Raw genomic sequence first — 17,716 nt, forward strand, 5'->3', positions numbered from 1 at the left:
GCAAGCTATACCTCCTCCCACTTTCCTTGGTCTGTCTAACCTAACGATATTATATTGTGGTGGTACTAAGAGATCGATGTTAGGAGATGATGATTCACTGAGCCATGTTTCCGTGAGGATGGCCAGGTCGATTTCCTTGTTAATGATGAGGGCAGCTATGTCTGAAGCATGTTTAGTTGCCGAACGACAGTTAAGTAGTAGGCAATTTAGGGGTTTCTGTGAGTTAGAGAGGTTTCCATTATCGGATTCGGTTGCGGTTACCTGGATATGTCGTAAGTTGTGGTGGATTGCTTTCCTGTCATTCTTTCTGGACGTTCTATTAGAGTCGATAGGTACTATTTTGATATTCTCCTCTCTTCCCCGGGCCGGTTGTTCATACGATTGGAGTAAGGCCAAGGCTTCTTCATTTGCCAAGGGATTGGTCCTGTTTGGTCTGTTGGGCCGGAGTACAAGATTTTGGATGTGAGAGACTTTAGTGTGCGTACTTATCGTCATCTCTCAAATTTTTCCAATTGTCTGTGAGACTTTCATCGAGACTTGTGCCAGGTCGCTTACTAGTTTCTGGAGCTCCTTGACTTCTTTCTCCGTTCGGGATGATTTCTTATGTGGAATAGACCTGACTGTCTGGGTTCTACATTTTGCTTTTCTCCGTGATTGATCTGTTCTCATTGCCACAGATCTTTCTTTTTTATCCTTCCTTTTATTGTCATTCCTGACTCTATACAGACATGTAGACAGGCGTGAACTGCAGCGTCGTTTAGCCATACAGTTTAGCTCAAAATGTGTCCTTGCATCAATTTTTGCACATTCTGGTTGTTCTTTCAAGCGATCCTGCGCTATAACTTAGCCGCGAATGGCAGAGTAATTACACAACTGGCGAAACTTCAGGTCACATTTGTAATGTGAAATCCCCAAAATAAAGGACATTTAAATTTTGCACGGGCCTAGTGAAACACAGAACTACTCAACTGCCCCATGCACAATCTGTTGCAAGCCTTGCTGGAGGTTGTTTTCAGAACACGCACACACATGGCAATGGGACTTCATGGTCGTACAGTCACATAACCCTCCCCTCAACCTTTGTGGGGGCTGCCACGCAGCGCGGGACTTGGCCCCCGGTATTTTTATATGTAAGGTGCGTACACTGACCCAGTTCGGGGTTTCTCTTTACCAGTAGGTCTACATCTGTTTAGTGAGGATGTTCTATGTGATGCCATCATAAACAGGTAGCTTGGTGCTTAAGTGATCAGGACTGTCCGGGTCAGCTGAGATGGAAAAGAGAGGGTGTGCGATTCCCGTTCATGACAATGGAGGGCTGGAAGCCTGGAGCTCAGTTTCTGGTACCCGAGATACCTTCATGCAGTTAGTTGTTGCTCAAGTAGCTCTTACATTTGTGAGTGGTGCCTGGTTCTCAGGCTTATGCTGGGGGAGGTTTGAAGCGCCCACTGACGGGGGAAGTATCTGGTACACCAGGCCCAAATTCAGTGCAAAGGGTTGAGGGGTAGCCCCGGAAGTAATTAGTACTCAGGGGAATCATCAGGATCCCACGTGCACAGCATTTTGAGCATGGCTGACCATTCTCCAAGAGTAATAGACGCAGGCAGGTAGGATTGCACCAATAAGTGACTGCGATTAATCCACTGTGCGCATGGGATTTATTTTATATGTGTGGAATATTAAAGGCAGTATTTATGATTTATTCAGTGAGAGAATTAGTCAGTCAAAAAATCTTTATTTGGTTCGAAAAAACAATCCTATAAAAACTTTAAAGCCAAGGGCCAGATGTACAATGGTTTTTAAATTTGCCATCTACGAACAAAAAATGCCTTTTCCAATATACAGAAGGCCAATTTGCAATTCGGTAACCTATTACCGAACTGCAAATTAGGCTTGCGATTCAGTATTTGGAAGGGGCGTGCTTAGGGGTCCCTTCCTAATACCGAATCGCAGTGGTGTGTGTGAATGTTTTGCGGCCGAAATAACACTGCAAAACATTTGCATTTTACCAACTACTACAAGTATGTGGTAACCTATTAGCAAATGGAAAGGGCTTCCCGAGGGACCCCTTCCCCTTTGCGAATGTATGCAAAAACATTTTTTTAAGAGCAGGCAGTGGTCCCACGGACTACTGCCGACTCTTAAAAAATTAACTTAAAACTTTTCATTTTTCTTTTTGAAACTCATTCCATTTTCCTTTAAGGAAAACGGACTGCATTAAAAAAAATCGCATTTCTTTATTTAAAAGCAATCACAGACATGGTAGTCTGCTGACCCCAGCAGGCCACCATCCCTGTGATTTTAGCGAGTTCCAATGGGTTGCAAACCAAGACCTACCTCAGGAATATTAACGAGGTAGGTCTACTTGCGACCCACTGGGAGTCACAAAATGTGTCAATTAGTACATGGAATTTTGCGATTACCAAATAGTGAATCTCCAAAATTCGCTATTTGGTCATCACAAAGCCAAACTTTTGTATACCTGCTCCCTAATCTTGTCTTAATTTATACATAAAATAATTCCAGCAGTTTATATGCAACTACACATGGTGCAGTTGATTGTAACAGTTTTATTGACAGATAATTCACAACAAACCAATGAAGGGGATATATATATATATATATATATATATATATTGAAGTCCACAGTACTGCAGCACAGGGATTCCAACGAACACCAGCACAAAACAGGTACAGACCACAACAAAGAGTGAAGATGTGCTTTTATTCCAAAATGGGCAGCAGCAGGACGCTTTTTTTCCGGGGAACCCACACTTGATCACATGATATATCTATATATCTATATATCTATATATATATTTTTTTGTTTGTTTTTTACAAAACGCAGAATAGGAGTACCCTGACAAGGTCCTAAACCTGGCACAAATCATCTCCTGGGAAATAGTATTAAATTCACCCTTAATAGAGGGTTTGTTTAGTTTTATAGGTTTATAAAATACTTCTCTATGGCATGTAGATAACAGGTGTAATCAAAGCTAAAATATGTAGGAGGCAATATGGATTGTCTTTGCAAATTATAATGGAAATGAACGGATAGGTGAGAAGAAATCAGGTCAGTGTAGTTCTGTATGTAAGGAATAGTAAGTGATCATGGCCACAGACTGACTGAATTTATCGATTTTAGTGACACCTGCCAAGAGATCAGCAATATCACAATAATTATAGTTTAACTAACTTCCTGCATTAATTACCACCTGCACATGGGTTCTGATGGCTAACCATTAAGAGAAGCATTGGAGAAGTGTGGCTCAGGGGTTAGAGGCGGCAGACCTGGAAGCTGAGATCAGTCCTGGACCAGGGTTCAATTCCCCGCCTCGGCGGGTCTTGGGCTCAAAAATTCCACAGACTCGATAATTCTCGTTCCGGTGCCTACTCGACTCATGGGTTCACACTCTGCGACTCTGGGCAGTAGCTTGCTTAATCTCCACTACGGCCCCTCGCGGCGGGATGCCTGGCTTTCACCTTGTGGATACCCTGCTGGGGTTATCTCACAGGGGAATACCAGGACGGGTTCCCAAGGCAAGCGCCTTGATGCCTGCGGGTGATACGTGCGCTATATAAATCGCAATACATTTACATTAAGATTCCCTCAAATTCAGTTGAAGCCACTGGTGAAGATAACATGAAGAAGGCAAGGTTAGCATTCTATACACTTAAAGCTTGTACAAAGGAAATGAGGATCCAGGTATAAATATATTCTATGGCTAGCATTTACCACCAATAAAGTTTTGAGAAATTATTATTAACTTATAATGTGTGCAGTATTATGCTTGTGATGTAATACTCTGCTATACACTCATAAGGCAATGACCGTGTTTAATTGCTTACTGAATAAGCATAACTGGAGAGATTAAGGTATTTTCCTATTATCAGATAAGCACCTAGAGTTTTCTGCAATAGGCAAAGTTGAGGCTCTCAGCAGTTTGTACGTATGATTTATCTCCGGAGTACCCATTGAAGAACTGCCATGCCATGAGATATGCAAGGTATCAGGAGATAAGTCAAGTCACAGTAGTTCACAATCCTTACAGTTGTCGAAGTGTCCCTGTGTTCTGCCAAGTGAAAGCTTAAGTAAGGGAGCAGTGAAGCTTCTGGGGTCTGAGAAATGGAGGTACAAGCAATGTCCCTTCCATGTACCATAAGAATTAAGGAATAAGCGACAGAGAACCTTAGCACCATAGTGCAACCATCTCATTTATGACTTCGCACCTCCTATCTTCTGGAATAGCTCAGTCAACAAATCAAAGAGCATTGGTATTCACACTTTTCTATGCCGATCCCATGAGCGAAATGTTTGAGTCTACCTCCCCTACACACACACCGTTACGGGTGGCATGAACAGGTAAAGTGCCTACAAGGGATTCACTTAAGCACGTTCAGTCATACAATGATATATCAAGGTTCCAGCTGGTAACCTGCAGTTGGCACAATCTCTACTTCAGTTTTCAATTTCTTCCCAAAAGATACTGATGAAACTGATGTGAATTCTTCATTATTCAAATTTATGAAATATAAATATAAAGGGAACAATAAGATTAAAGCAAACACAAAAATGACCGAGGTTTACAAGGACATTTTGTGCTATTAGTACCTCTGAGTCATTATTGCAAGCATCTATTCCAAATCAAAAATACATAAACAGAACAGTGAGTCTGAACAAAGCAGAAAACAATTTCAAAAGGAGAACTAAACAATAACGAAATGGCGGAGGTTGTCGACGTTTAGGTCTTGTTGGTGTATGCATCCGTTGGACCACCTTCAGGACGATGAGATGGGCAGTTGTGTGACCCTTATGAACCTTCTATTAGGAATGTATAAACGTGATTGAATCTGTAGATTAATAAAAACTTCCTGGTAATTTATACAGAAGGGGAAGAGGCTATTGAAAAACTCGTATAATTGGTACACTTCCCAACAAATATTAAGGCTTGGATACAATCGCCATAGTAATTTCACTGGTGATTATGCTTGCAAAAGTCGAGCAGGATGGGGGGCTGCTGGGGCCTATTGTTTGGAACCTGTGCTCTAAACCTAATAAGGGAGCATGGTTGGGCAGGGCTCTATGGGCCTGCAGATCTTGCTTCATCTCATTTTTAGAAAAAATAAGCCAGCATGGTCTGTCAGGACATAGGACTAGGTGGCTACTCTACCCCATAATCCTGTTCACGGTGACCACTCTAGTGGTGCTGCCACCGACCACTGCTTGGGCTGCCCTCTTTCGTCTTTGCAACATTCACACAATTCACAACTGTCTAATTGTGATGGTGCCGAGACATCAACAGAAAAGTGCTGCTCCAGAAAGAGCAAGCATTGTGTTAGCAGCCTATGATGCAGCTAGTCCTCTAGTTCTGTTGGTTAATGCACCAACTGAAGAAACCACTAATCTTCAGGTCACGGTTCATAATTCAGTTTTTCAAGGATGTTAAAATGTGTGCATACATCTAAGATACTACTGTTTTTTCATAATTCCTTTATAGGATATTTTTCAGTTTTTTTGTCAAAGCAGGAGTTGGCAACAGCTGCAAGAGATTTTACTTTGTATTTATTTCAATAATTCTTTATATTAAGTTTACAACACAGTAAGTGAAGCCAGTAACATGAAACAATTGCAAATGTGCTATTATATTACAAGATTTTTTAGATTACATTAATGACTTTAGAAACTTTAACTACTGCAATCGTAACCAATGTTATTACACTATGGACCTGTCTGGTTATTGGTTTCTTGTTTTTCCTTTAAATGTAATAAAAATCTTTCTATGACTTTCCACACAAGCACACCTAACATGATAAAGGCTTCAATAAGCAAACCCCACTGTTTCTACTCACCCTGAGGATCTCCCGAGAGATGTAAGCAATCCAGTCTTCTTTCAGAGTGTTCCCTTTTGTGTTTTTCACAAGGTCTGTGATCGAACCCGCGCCACAGAACTCCATAACAAGCTGCAAAGCAGAGAGACATGACAATGAAAACCTGGCATCATCTGATGAAACTTACAGCAAAAGGAAACCAACCAGGTTTCCCAAGGCAAGATTCTCACCATTCAGAAGGAGCATCGGATTTCATATCACACATGGAGTCACATTAATAGCAGAACAAAGGTGAGAAATTCCTATTACGCACTTGAAAGATGAAAAGAGACACTTCCCAGATCCGACATTCTTCACGCTGCTCTCATTTACTATGAGCCTCATTCACAAACAAAAAAAATAGTAAAACTATAGTAATTTTAGTCCAGTTACTACCCATTTTTTTTATTGACAAATCTCAACGGCTAGGTTCCACAAACCAAGAAAATAGACGCTTTATTTGCTTACATAACCACAAACTTGAAGAATTCTCGAGGGGGTAGGGGGATCTAATGATTTAAGATTAGGGTTAAGTTAAGTCTGCATATTAAGTTTTTTTTAATGCACATGTAAAATATTTTTTTACATTAAGAAAGCCCTACCTCCAACCCCACATAACATGTGACCGTGTACCATGGAATGTTTTTCTGTGTATGGAAAATATTTTTCTGCGTCAGTATGGCAAAAAGCATGGAGGTGGTAGGATGCTTAATGCTAACCAGATGAGAAACTCCTTTGTAAAGAGGTTAACACTTTGAGGGAGTTGACCAATTTTCCAGTACCAACGTGTAATTTAATGGATTAAGGTATACATTATGTAAATCACATTTGTTTTATTATGATTACATATCTACTAAGTAAGGATGGTTTATTCACCAAGTCTTCAAAAAGTATAAATCATTTGATACAGTTAAGGCACACAGTACAAGTTGATTCACTAATCCTACAGTGAACGCACTGCAGTAATAAATGTCAAGTACAACACTCTTTTTAATGTGGTTACACGCAAGAAACATTGGCTAAGTGCACGTTCATGCTATGTAATTGTAACGTGTAAAGGTGTAGCCAGTTTTGCACTGCACCATCATCAATGGTTAGGGAGGGGAATGCCTTCAAACTCTGGCTTCGAAAATGTCTTTCAAATACTTTTACATTTTGTGATGGACAGTTCATGAAAAAAGGGTATTCCACCCGCTTAGGGTCTGCCACTTGTGCTACTTCACTCATTTAGGTTTGATTAATGTCTCAGGTTCTGCTCCATATAAAAAACTACAAATAGCCTTTGTAAGAGCCTCATTACATTTCAATCACTGCAGGGCCAGCTGGTACAATATGTTTGAACAAAGAAAGTGCCCACTTCTTGAAACTCTACCACCGACTTCTTTTTTCATTAATATGTAATAGAGTCTCTCAAACTTTCCACTGACTCATGTCTGGAACATATCTACCTCCAGTCAGGACGGGATTAAGCTAGTAATGATTTACTGATTGCCTCACCAGGTGACCCAACCACACCATTCAGAGGAGTAACCTCTGTGGACCGATAGGTTGGTGAATCCCTGGAAGAGCACGCCATTGCTTCTGGGTTCTCGAAACTTTTCATCCTGTGCCTGGCTCACGCTGTGCAAGAGCTAAACTATCAGTGTCTAAAAACTGAGGACAACACCAGAGAGACCATCGTTTTCATCACCAATGAAACTTTTCCAGGCACAAGAAATAATACATGAGGCCCACTAACCCGTTATTTACAGAAACGGTGCTAATAAATGCATATTCACAAATTACTACAGTTAAAATATCAAATTCTACTTTATCACAGTACAGCAACATTTACTGGCGAACAATACGTTTTACTGCCTCACAGATTGTATGTAATAATTACTGTACACATGAAAAACATTCCTAGTAGTCACAAAGCTTCTTCAATCTGATTGTACCACAGTGCACACATTCAACCCCTTGAATCCTGGTTTTGGTTAAATACCTTTTGTTAAACAAGGAAACATGAAAAAATACAATGGCATGAACTATACATGTAGGTGTACAGAGTATAATATGCGGTTACCACCATTATGGAGGCAGGGTAAAGGAATCACAACTCACTAGAGGCTTCACTTCTTTTGACTCTTGGCCTCTTCCCTCACACAACAATAGTCATATTGTCGAATTGGTGATAGGGACTGTATTTATGAATATGTCAAGAGTGTCCACTGACAAGTCTTTTATGATCTGGAAGGACGGAACAATTGTAACCAGACAATTATGTGCGCATCACTAGAAAGGGGTTTTGGGTCCACCCTCATGTTGGCAGTCACTAGCACATGTTTTCACTGGGCAGACGTTGTGGGCTTTCATAGAAAGTGCCTGTCTTCCACACAGCTGTGAAAATGTAGAATATATATCCAGCTGTCTGAACTTGAACTTCTAGGGACACACACACACCACAAACACACACAACAAACACAACACACAGAACAAACACACACAACACACACAACACACACAACACACACAACACACACAACACACACAACACACAACACACCACACACACACACACACACCACTGTCATGCTATTAAAGTGTCTTAGATAACTAGTTACATCCTGGGGTTTTTCTTAGGCAGGATCACAGATGGAGGAGGGCAGTCATTAACCTACAGGGAATTTTAGGTCTGACTTGAAAATGCAAACGGCACCTGATTTTAACCTACACCATTATTCTACAGTTCTTTGCTTCCACACAAATGCATATCCATTCCCATTCTTTTTAGGTCGAAGGCCTAAAAGGCTGCGCTTGCGCAGTCTTAGGCCGGAGATTTAATGAGTTTGAGTAGCGGCGAAGGTCCCGCCTCCGTGCCCCCTCTCTCCTTCATTGGCTGGCTTCCTAAACGGAGGCCAGCCATTGGAGGAGAGATGCGTCACTCCAAAGAAGCCCCGTCTTTTTCGGATTTGGGGGCGTCATTTTTGCTGTTCTTTAGACAGTGACGTCGCCCGTCACTCAGAACAGCAAAATACGCCCCCAATTCCGAAAAAAAATCTGAAGCTTGTGGCCGCCATTTTAAGTCTTCTTGTGATGAGGTAGGCTGCTGTCCTCGTTTCCCGCTGTCCCTGTTTGGCAACCCCTTCCCTCCGCCCGCTCGTCTGGTTTCCCTTCCTCCCGTCCCTGTTTGGCAACCCCTTCCCTCCGCCCGCACGACTGGTTTCCCTTCCTCCCGTGTGCCGTTTTTCGTGCTTGTGTCCCGTTTTTTTTGCCTGTTTACTTAATGACGCTGTTCGAGGTTGCGGGCTTTCACTATTACACGAGCATCCTTGCCACCAACAACAGGCTAAGGGCTTTGCCTTCAGAGCGAGCGAGCGAGTCTGCAGTAACTCCGAATACGAAAAATGTCATAGCTGCCGGACGCCATTTTGCTGCTCGAGCAGCGTCAACCGAGGACATCAGGTAAGCCTCTGCTCCCCTGTTTGTGCCTTTCTTTGTGCCCCCCCCCCGCCCCCTGTTTGTGTCGTTGTTTCTTGCCTCTGATTCCCTGTTTGGCAACCCCTTCCCACCGCCCGCACGTCTGGTTTCCCTTCCTCCCGTGTGCCGTTTTTCGTGCGTGCTTTCTTCGTGCCCCCCCTCCCCCCTGTTTGTGTCGTTGTTTCTTGCCTCTGATTCCCTGTTTGGCAACCCCTTCACTCCGCCCGCACTTCTGGTTTCCCTTCCTCCCGTGTGCCGTTTTTCGTGCGTGCTTTCTTCGTGCCCCCCCCCCCCCTGTTTGTGTCGTTGTTTCTTGCCTCTGACTCCCTGTTTGGCAACCCCTTCCCTCCGCCCGCACGTCTGGTTTCCCTTCCTCCCGTGTGCCGTTTTTCGTGCTTGTGTCCCCTGTTTTTTTTTTGCTTGTTTACTTAATGACGCTGTTCGAGGTTGCGGGCTTTCACTATTACAAGAGCATCCTTGGCACCAACAACACAGTAATCGAGGAACAATGCACCCGGATCGGTCAACCCCAACACTTGCAGCCTGGAACTATCCTCCTTCCGGTGGCCCGGGCATCCACGCCTCTCCACAGAGAGTGTAAGCTTCAGCTCTCTAACACTCTTGTACTCTAAGCTGTCTGAGGCTCCTGCCCTCAAAGCGCTAGAGGAACGTAGCGCTAACAGCTCTCTGAGGGCCCTAGCACTCACAACTCGTTGAGGACCCTCACACTCCCAGCTCTCTTGGGGCCTAGGCACTCATAGCTCTCTGAGGGCCCTGGCACTGGCTGTTCTCTGAGGGTCGCGACATTAAGAGTTCTCTGAGAGCCCTGGCACGCACAGCTCTCTTGGGGCCCTGGCACTGACAATCTTCTGTGGCCCCTGCCGCTCGCAGTGTCCCAGCGCCCTAGCAACCACTGCTCCGCTCTAGAAATCTGACACTCCCATTTCTCCGATGACCCTGGAACCCACAGTTACCCGATAGGACATTGGCTCTCGGAGCTCTCCCTAGCGCCCTGACACTTTCAACTCTCTGAAGCGCCTCTACCCACAGCTCTCGAAAGACCCTAAAACAGACACAGCTCCCCTTAGGGCTCGAACACCCCACTCTCCCGGGACCACCCACAGCTTCCCGAGGTTCCCAGGCACTTGCATACCTCCGCGGACCTGGCACAGATGCCAGACGCACTCGTGTAGCTCCGCGGACCTGGCACAGATGCCAGAGAAGCCTCAGTTCACAGTCCCCGGGACGGTGCGCACTTTACTGGCCGGCCGAGCTCCCCCGGGGCCCGCACGCCCCTGCCCCTGGGTCACTGAGTCCTTCGGAGCACTCCGCAGTCAGCTCTCCACGGATCCTCGCCTTCCTTCCACAGATCCGTGGGGCTGAGCGCAGCATCCCACTCAGAAAACACAGACGCGCTATCTAAAGTGGCACATGAATTTAGCATGATTAGTATTAAAATACGAACTTGCAAAATTAAGTTAATGGATTCCTGGTCTGCTTAAATGCAGTGATTTTCCCATAGCGTATTTCCACACATTACTTTCCTTATTATGGATGTTTGCATAATTTAACTAGCCATCTGGGAAATTTACAGGCCTGCGTTAACCTAATGTTCGTTTTTTCCCTGAAAATATCAATATTGTGAGTTATATGAACTGGGCACGAACAGTTAACTTTATCAGTATAAACAGATTTACTTTTCTGCTGTGAAAAGAGAAATGGGAATTAAAATGCTCCGTGAGGTTTTCCCCCATTAGAAGGGCCGCGCTAGAATGTTCCATACATCATTTGTTGGCCTCGCAGCACCGTGGATATAAGAGCAACTCTGGGAGGCCTGCAGTTCTTGGGTGCCGTGGCCCCCAACCTCTGCTGGCATGCTGCCCCCTCAGACTTGCTGAACTTTGGGGGAGCACGCTGAGGGGGCCCAGAGGCGATGCAGGTGACACCCAGGTGAGCAGATGTGGAAGTTGACTGCCGGTGGTGGGGGCTGCAGTGTGCTGGGGGTGTGCTGGAACTCGAGGGCTGTGGTGTGGTTCCTGCCAGAAAAGCCTCGCCCCCCAGCAGTGGCACTCTCCCGGCAAATCTTATGGCAAGGGGGGGGGGGGGGGGGGGGGGGCATGCGTGAGTGACCCCGTCTGAGCACAAAGAAGAGATGCTTGCCCGCAACAACGGGATGAAAAAAAACTGAACACCGAGGACATACACTGTTCTTCCAATCCCCTATTAACCCCCTCCTCCCCACCCCATTTTCTTGACTCCCCCTATCTGGGTCGCTGCGGTGTATCTCTTTCACTACCACCCTATCTTATCTATTCTCTCCATTTCCTCTACTTCATTGATTGCCAGGAATCGTGTGATGTGCATGTGCTCCTGGATAGAGCCCTGGCCTGGTGCTGACTATATTATACTAAATATAAAAAACAAAACTTACCTCAGTTACCGCCGGTCAGTGTCCACGCCACCTCTGTTCCCCGACCTCTTGGCGCCTCACGGCACAAATGGAGACTGGCAGCCCTCGCAGCCAATCCTGGCGCTTGGGGCACAGGTTTCTCTTCGCCCACAGCACGCCCATTAGGAGCCCAAAGGGCTCCTAATGGACATGCGCAAAAAAGCGCAAACGTAAGTGCGCATGCGTGGGCACGGGTAAAAAATTCAGCCTCCGTCCCCACTCATGCGTACTTGTGTTGCTTGCCCTGGTGACATCATCATGTCAGTCAACATGACGCCACCCCGCCCACCCCCTTCAGACTCTGAAGGGGGTGGGCGATGTGATGTCATGCTGACTGACATGATTGGAATGTCAGTTCTCCTGCCATGGCGTCTTTCAACAGAAATGCAGAGGGAGCTGCGGGCGGGGGGCTACGCCCCCGCGCCCCAATGGACGCACCGCGCCTGGCAGACAGGTAATGGTGTGGCAAACACTGGTACTGAGGGTATTGGCGGAGAATACACTGGTACTGAATGTACTGGCGGGGCAGACACTGGTACTGTGGATACTAGCTGGGCAGACACTGGTACCAGGAGCGGCCCGTTCAGGTAAGAGCGGTGGTGCCGGGTGGGAGAGGGGGATTCGACAGATGAAGGCGTTCTGCCCCATGATTGCACTAGTTTTTCTTGTTTTGTAGGTGGCACTATGTGTGGGTGGCTCTGTCTGTGTGAGGGTGGCTCTGAGTAGGTGGCTCGATGTGTGTGGGTGGCTCTGTGCATGACTGTGTGGGTGGCTCTTTGTGGGTTTGTGGCTCTGTGTGGGTGTAAATGCAATAGGTCATGCATATGCGAGCGATTAAGCTATTGGCATTGTAAATGACAATGCCATTTATTTATGATTTAAAAAAAAAAAAGAAAAGAAATGTCATAAGCAGTGCCAAAAGCTCTACCTTTAATGATGCCGAGACCATTGCATTGTAAATGCTTGTTTTTCTTGTAATGCTTCACATTCCTATACTATTGAAAGTTAAGGAGATAGGTCCCGGGACGTAGGGTAGGCTGGACCGTGTATAATTTTTAAAAAAACAAGTGCCACCCCCACCAATTTTCAATGCTCTTTACTACGAGCAAACAAATCAAAAATGAATTACCGATTTGTTTGGTATATTTATTTTTACCTTTTGCTTTAGAAATTCAACATATAAGCTTAAACGAGTTGTCCGAGGAAGACACTCAACATGTAACCACTACTAGACAAAAAAGAATATACATCACAAAATTCACGAAAAAAGTTTCAAAAAAGGGAACACACAATTAGTGTAATACATATTTCATAGTGAATGATCATTTAGCAACATTCATTTCATAGTGAATGATCATTTAACAACATTCATTAGATTGATCGGAACATTTGCTTATCCAAAAACAATATATATTCAATGAAGGAGACACGTTCTGGGAAAACAATGGAAGAATGCAGACAAATTAATCATATAGCCAGTGAAACCAAGAAAACAATTATGTATTCTCTGTACATTCCTCCAATGATGCTGACGCGTTTCGAGACCGTAAGACAAGTTAACGGACTCTCATCAGGGCTCATTCAATCTGGATCTAAAAGTGTGTGTTAAAAACAAAAGAGAGAGCGACATGTCACCAATGTATTCAGTACCCGGGTGACTGCCCCCACTGCCCCTCTAGGCCCTTTTAATACCTGAAAGTGGCTCCGGAGGCCTGATCTCGAGGATCTGTATGCACCAAACCTTGTAGCGGGACCGTGTTATCTGTAAGATAACATTGAGCTTAAAGTGCCGTCAGGCATTACATGTTCATTATAATACACACGCGGGCGGACCCGCGAAACATCAAGAAAGAAATCATCGTATTCATACCTAGGACAGTACCAGGATTATTCCCTGCCCCTTTCTTATTTCAAATGTCCCGTCGTTCCTTCTTTGAACCTGTGGAGTGCGAACCAAAATAGCCGCATTAGGCTATTACACCAACTCACACATTCAGGGTGCGCAAAAGATATTTACAAAAACCAAAGTTTTTTGGATTTGAAGCCGCCTACCTGGAGACTCAGCGTTTTCTCAGTGGTCTCAGGTAAATGGGCGTGCTGTTCGTTCTGGTGAAGGCAAGAGAGCGTAGCATTGTATTAAAAGCCTGCCAGAGGTCATACTGTTTGCAATTCAGGCGTCGCGCAGGGTAAGTTTTAAATTTTAAGTGCGAGTGTACCTTAGCTTCAGTCTCTGGGGATCTCAATCAGATCAATAATCCTTCGTGCGTTAAGGTCAAGCGGGTTATGGCAGAGTTGCACTTTATCCCATGTCTATGCCTGCAGCCTGTCAAACAAAGGCGGAAGACTCATAAGTTAACGTCTCCGTTTGCGCATATAAAGCTAACCATTGAGTGTTGTGCGGAGCACTCACCAGCTCGGTAGGCGCTCCGTTGTCAGTCTTTCAGGTTCGATTCCGAATCAGTACTGCCATGTTTGGGGCGGAGTTATAAACCTTTATTTGGCGCATAGAATTCTGGGACATGTAGTTTGAAAAAGGGTAAACAGGATTAAAGCCTCGATACTTCAGACATAGTGTTTAATCCAGTTTGGGCACTGTTAAATCGCATAATTAAATACGCCTCCTTGCGCAGGAGGGTTTCCTCGATGTCAACAAGACCTTTTTTGGTGGGCATTGTATACAACACTGTCCAAGAGAAATCAGTTTCTGTGTGTGATTTGTCAATAAAGTGTTGGACCATTGGGGCACTGAGCACTTTATTTTTGATACGAGATCGATGCTGTGTTATCCTGGTGTTCACTTGCTGGTTAGTCTTCCCTATATACAATTTGGGGCAACCGCAAGTGATGGCGTACACAACATTTTTGGTCCTACAGTTGGAGAACCCTTTATTGGTCCATTTTACCTGCTTGTGTTGGAATTCAGAACCTTCTAGGCAGGACCCACAGGACACGCAGTTACCACATTTGTGGTGCCCCTCAACTGGTTTGAGGCCCCATTTGGATAAAAGGTCTTGCTTGGGTTTAGGTATGGCAATGTCGGCACGTACCAAGTTTTGGCCGATACTCCTGTTTTTTCTATAGGCAAAAATCGGCCTAGGAAAGGGACACTCCAGTTCTTCCAACAGGTGCCAGTTCTTTAGGACCATTTGTCTGACCCGATGTGTGTCTGGCCCAAAAGTTGTGACACAAACCATCTGTTCTAGTTCATTTTTTGTTTTGTTCTGCAGTAAACATTCTCTTGGTGTATACCGAGCCCTTTTATATGAGTGTTTGAGCATCTTTTTGGGGTACCCACGAGTGATCATTTCGTCACAGAACTTTTCAGCGTGATGGTCAAAGTCCTCCAGACTTGAACAATTTCTCCGTATGCGGAGTAGTTGTCCGTATGGTAGGTTACTTTTCAAGTTGCGCGGGTGGGCACTCCGATGATGGAGGATGGTGTTTTTGTCTGTTTTTTTGCGATAGAGTGAAGATTTAAGGCGCCCCTCTGGACAGGTGATTTGGACGTCCAAGAACGTCATCACAGTTTTGCTCTGTTCAAGGGAGAATTTAATATCCTGGTGTTTATTATTAAGCCAATGGTGGAAGGACATCAACTCGGCGTGGCTCCCCTGCCACAGGAGCCACACGTCGTCGATGTACCGTAGCCACTGCTTAATGTGTTTCTGGAAGGGATTATTGTTTTCAATGAACATTTGTTCATATTGTGCCATGTACAAAATGGCTACCTCCGGCGCATAAGGACAGCCCATGGCTGTCCCTTTGATTTGCATGTAGAATTGGTCATTGAATCGGAAATAATTATTTTTCAATGTCAATTCAGCCAGTTTTACAATGAATTGAGTCGGTACTCTATGGGGTCGTTCTCTGGTGTCCAAATACATCTCTATCACCTCAAGCGCCTCGTCTTGAGGGATCTGTGTGTATAAGGACGTCACGTCCATTGTGACCATAATTTCAGATTCGGAATCGAATTCCGTGCCCTCAACTTTAGCTAGAAAATCCGTAGTGTCCTTTAAGTAGGACCTTACCCCACTGACAAAGGGTTTTAGGAAAAAATCAATGTATTTGGAGATAGGCTCCAAACACGAGTCACACCCCGAGACGATCGGTCGTCCCGGGGGGTCAGTCAAGTTTTTATGGATCTTCGGGAGGAGGTACAAGACAGGGGTTCGAGGGAACTTCTTCACAAGAAATTCACTTTCCTTTACTCCTACGAACCCACTGTCTTTGCCATCCTGAATTAGTTGCATTATCAATCCTTGAATTTCTTTAACAGGGTCTCCCTGCAGTTTCCTATACCATGTTGTATTGTCAACCTGCAGTTGGCCTTCCGTTAGGTATTTGTCTTTGGGCCACAATACCACGGCCCCGCCTTTGTCAGCTGGTTTTATCAGGACGGAATGATCTTCTTGTAAATTCCTGAGTGCTTGTCTTTGTCCTTTACTCACATTGGAAGGGACATACTTTTTTTGTTTCTCAAATTTGTTGATGGAGGACAATAATACTTGCTCATATGCAAGAACTTGCTTGGGAATGTTTTGGTTTGGGATGAAATTTGACTTGTTTCTCAACCCAGTCGTTTCAGTATTTGCAGTTGGTGGCTGATTGGCAAAAAATGCCCGAAGGCGTATTTTGCGGCAAAAGGCAATCATCTCCATCTTCAGTTTAGTATAATCAGTCTGTTGGCTAGGAACAAATTTGAGCCCCAAATTAAGCACAGATTCCTCGTCCTGAGTGAGTTGTTTAGTAGATAAATTGACAATATTGTTTGGAGCCGCTATGATTGATAGTGGTTCCTGCGCGTACGCATTTCCCACGGCACTTTGAAAGCCAGAATTTCCTTTTCAATTTTTTCAATTAAGGATTTTGCATCAGGGACTACAGTACTGTCCAAAATGCTTTTGGTGAGTTCTTGAATTTCTTCCATTCTGGCTTTCCGGGATATTACAATTAACAACAAAACCTCACAGTACGAGAAAGACGCCAAATCCTTCAGTTTGGAAAAAGCATACCCCTTCTTGAAGGACGACTATTACACTCAGGCTGACTCGCGCGGCGCACTCTATAAATTTCAGGGTCGGTCACGGAATCGTTTTAAGACCTTTTCAGAAACATCCTCCTCATCTGACTCCTCTGGGTCTGATCCGAAGGGCAATTCCAATAAAAAACAGGTGTCTTTTTTAGACAAAAATCAACAGGGCAAGACAAGATACAAAGTGCCGTGGGAAATGCGTACGCGCAGGAACCACTATCAATCATAGCGGCTCCAAACAATATATACATCACATCTCATACAAACTATCATTCATAATATTCAGGCGTCTCACATTCATACCGCTCACATTCAACCAATCAAAACATGTACTCGACACCTACTAGACAAAGATTTTTTGAAACAAACCAGTGGGAAGAGTACTAATTCTGCTGTGTTACTAGTAGTTTTTTACATATAATTCACAGCAATATACCTCAATACAAATTTTTGTGATAATGAAGTTCAAAATTTAGACAAAGTTCGAGTGTAAAGCAAAAAAAGTCAAGATGCACAAAATCCAATAGACACCAAGACATAAACAGCAGACCAAAGGCCTACGCGTTTCGAATCCTCAACATTCACAGGATTCTCATCAGGGCCAGTAAGCTCTGTGGGAAGAAGGAAAAACATATGTCTAGTTGCTAGTAACAAAGTATCAAGAATCAAAGAGAGTACTTCAACACCGAGGTACCCAATCAGCTTACCAAACAGTCTTTTGGCCAAACAAGATTGAGATCAATGAGCTGGGTTAATCACCTACAAAGGTGGAGAAAAAACAGAGAAGGAAAAGGGGGGAAAAACAAATTTGAACAGGAGTTTAGGACTTTCTGCATGTCAGCAGCAATTGTGAATCAAGGCATGACAACGAAGGTGTCTTACCTAAACATGCGGAAACCAGAGGTTAA

At 44.4% G+C, this 17,716-nt stretch overlaps 1 protein-coding gene across 3 annotated transcripts in view; it reads right to left on the reverse strand.

Moving 5' to 3' along the window:
• Positions 1 to 17,716, reverse strand: part of MAP4K4 (mitogen-activated protein kinase kinase kinase kinase 4) — a 665,231-nt gene that overhangs the window by 268,914 nt on the left and 378,601 nt on the right. For all 3 annotated transcript variants that reach the window (XM_086934708.1, XM_086934710.1, XM_086934709.1), the window contains exon 5: positions 5,848 to 5,958. In XM_086934708.1, the coding sequence (XP_086790834.1) occupies positions 5,848 to 5,958 (111 nt within the window). The remainder of the gene's footprint in view (positions 1 to 5,847; positions 5,959 to 17,716) is intronic.

This window comes from Lissotriton vulgaris, chromosome 8 (assembly GCF_964263255.1).
Source record: "Lissotriton vulgaris chromosome 8, aLisVul1.2, whole genome shotgun sequence".
NCBI classification, from domain to species: Eukaryota; Metazoa; Chordata; class Amphibia; order Caudata; family Salamandridae; genus Lissotriton; species Lissotriton vulgaris.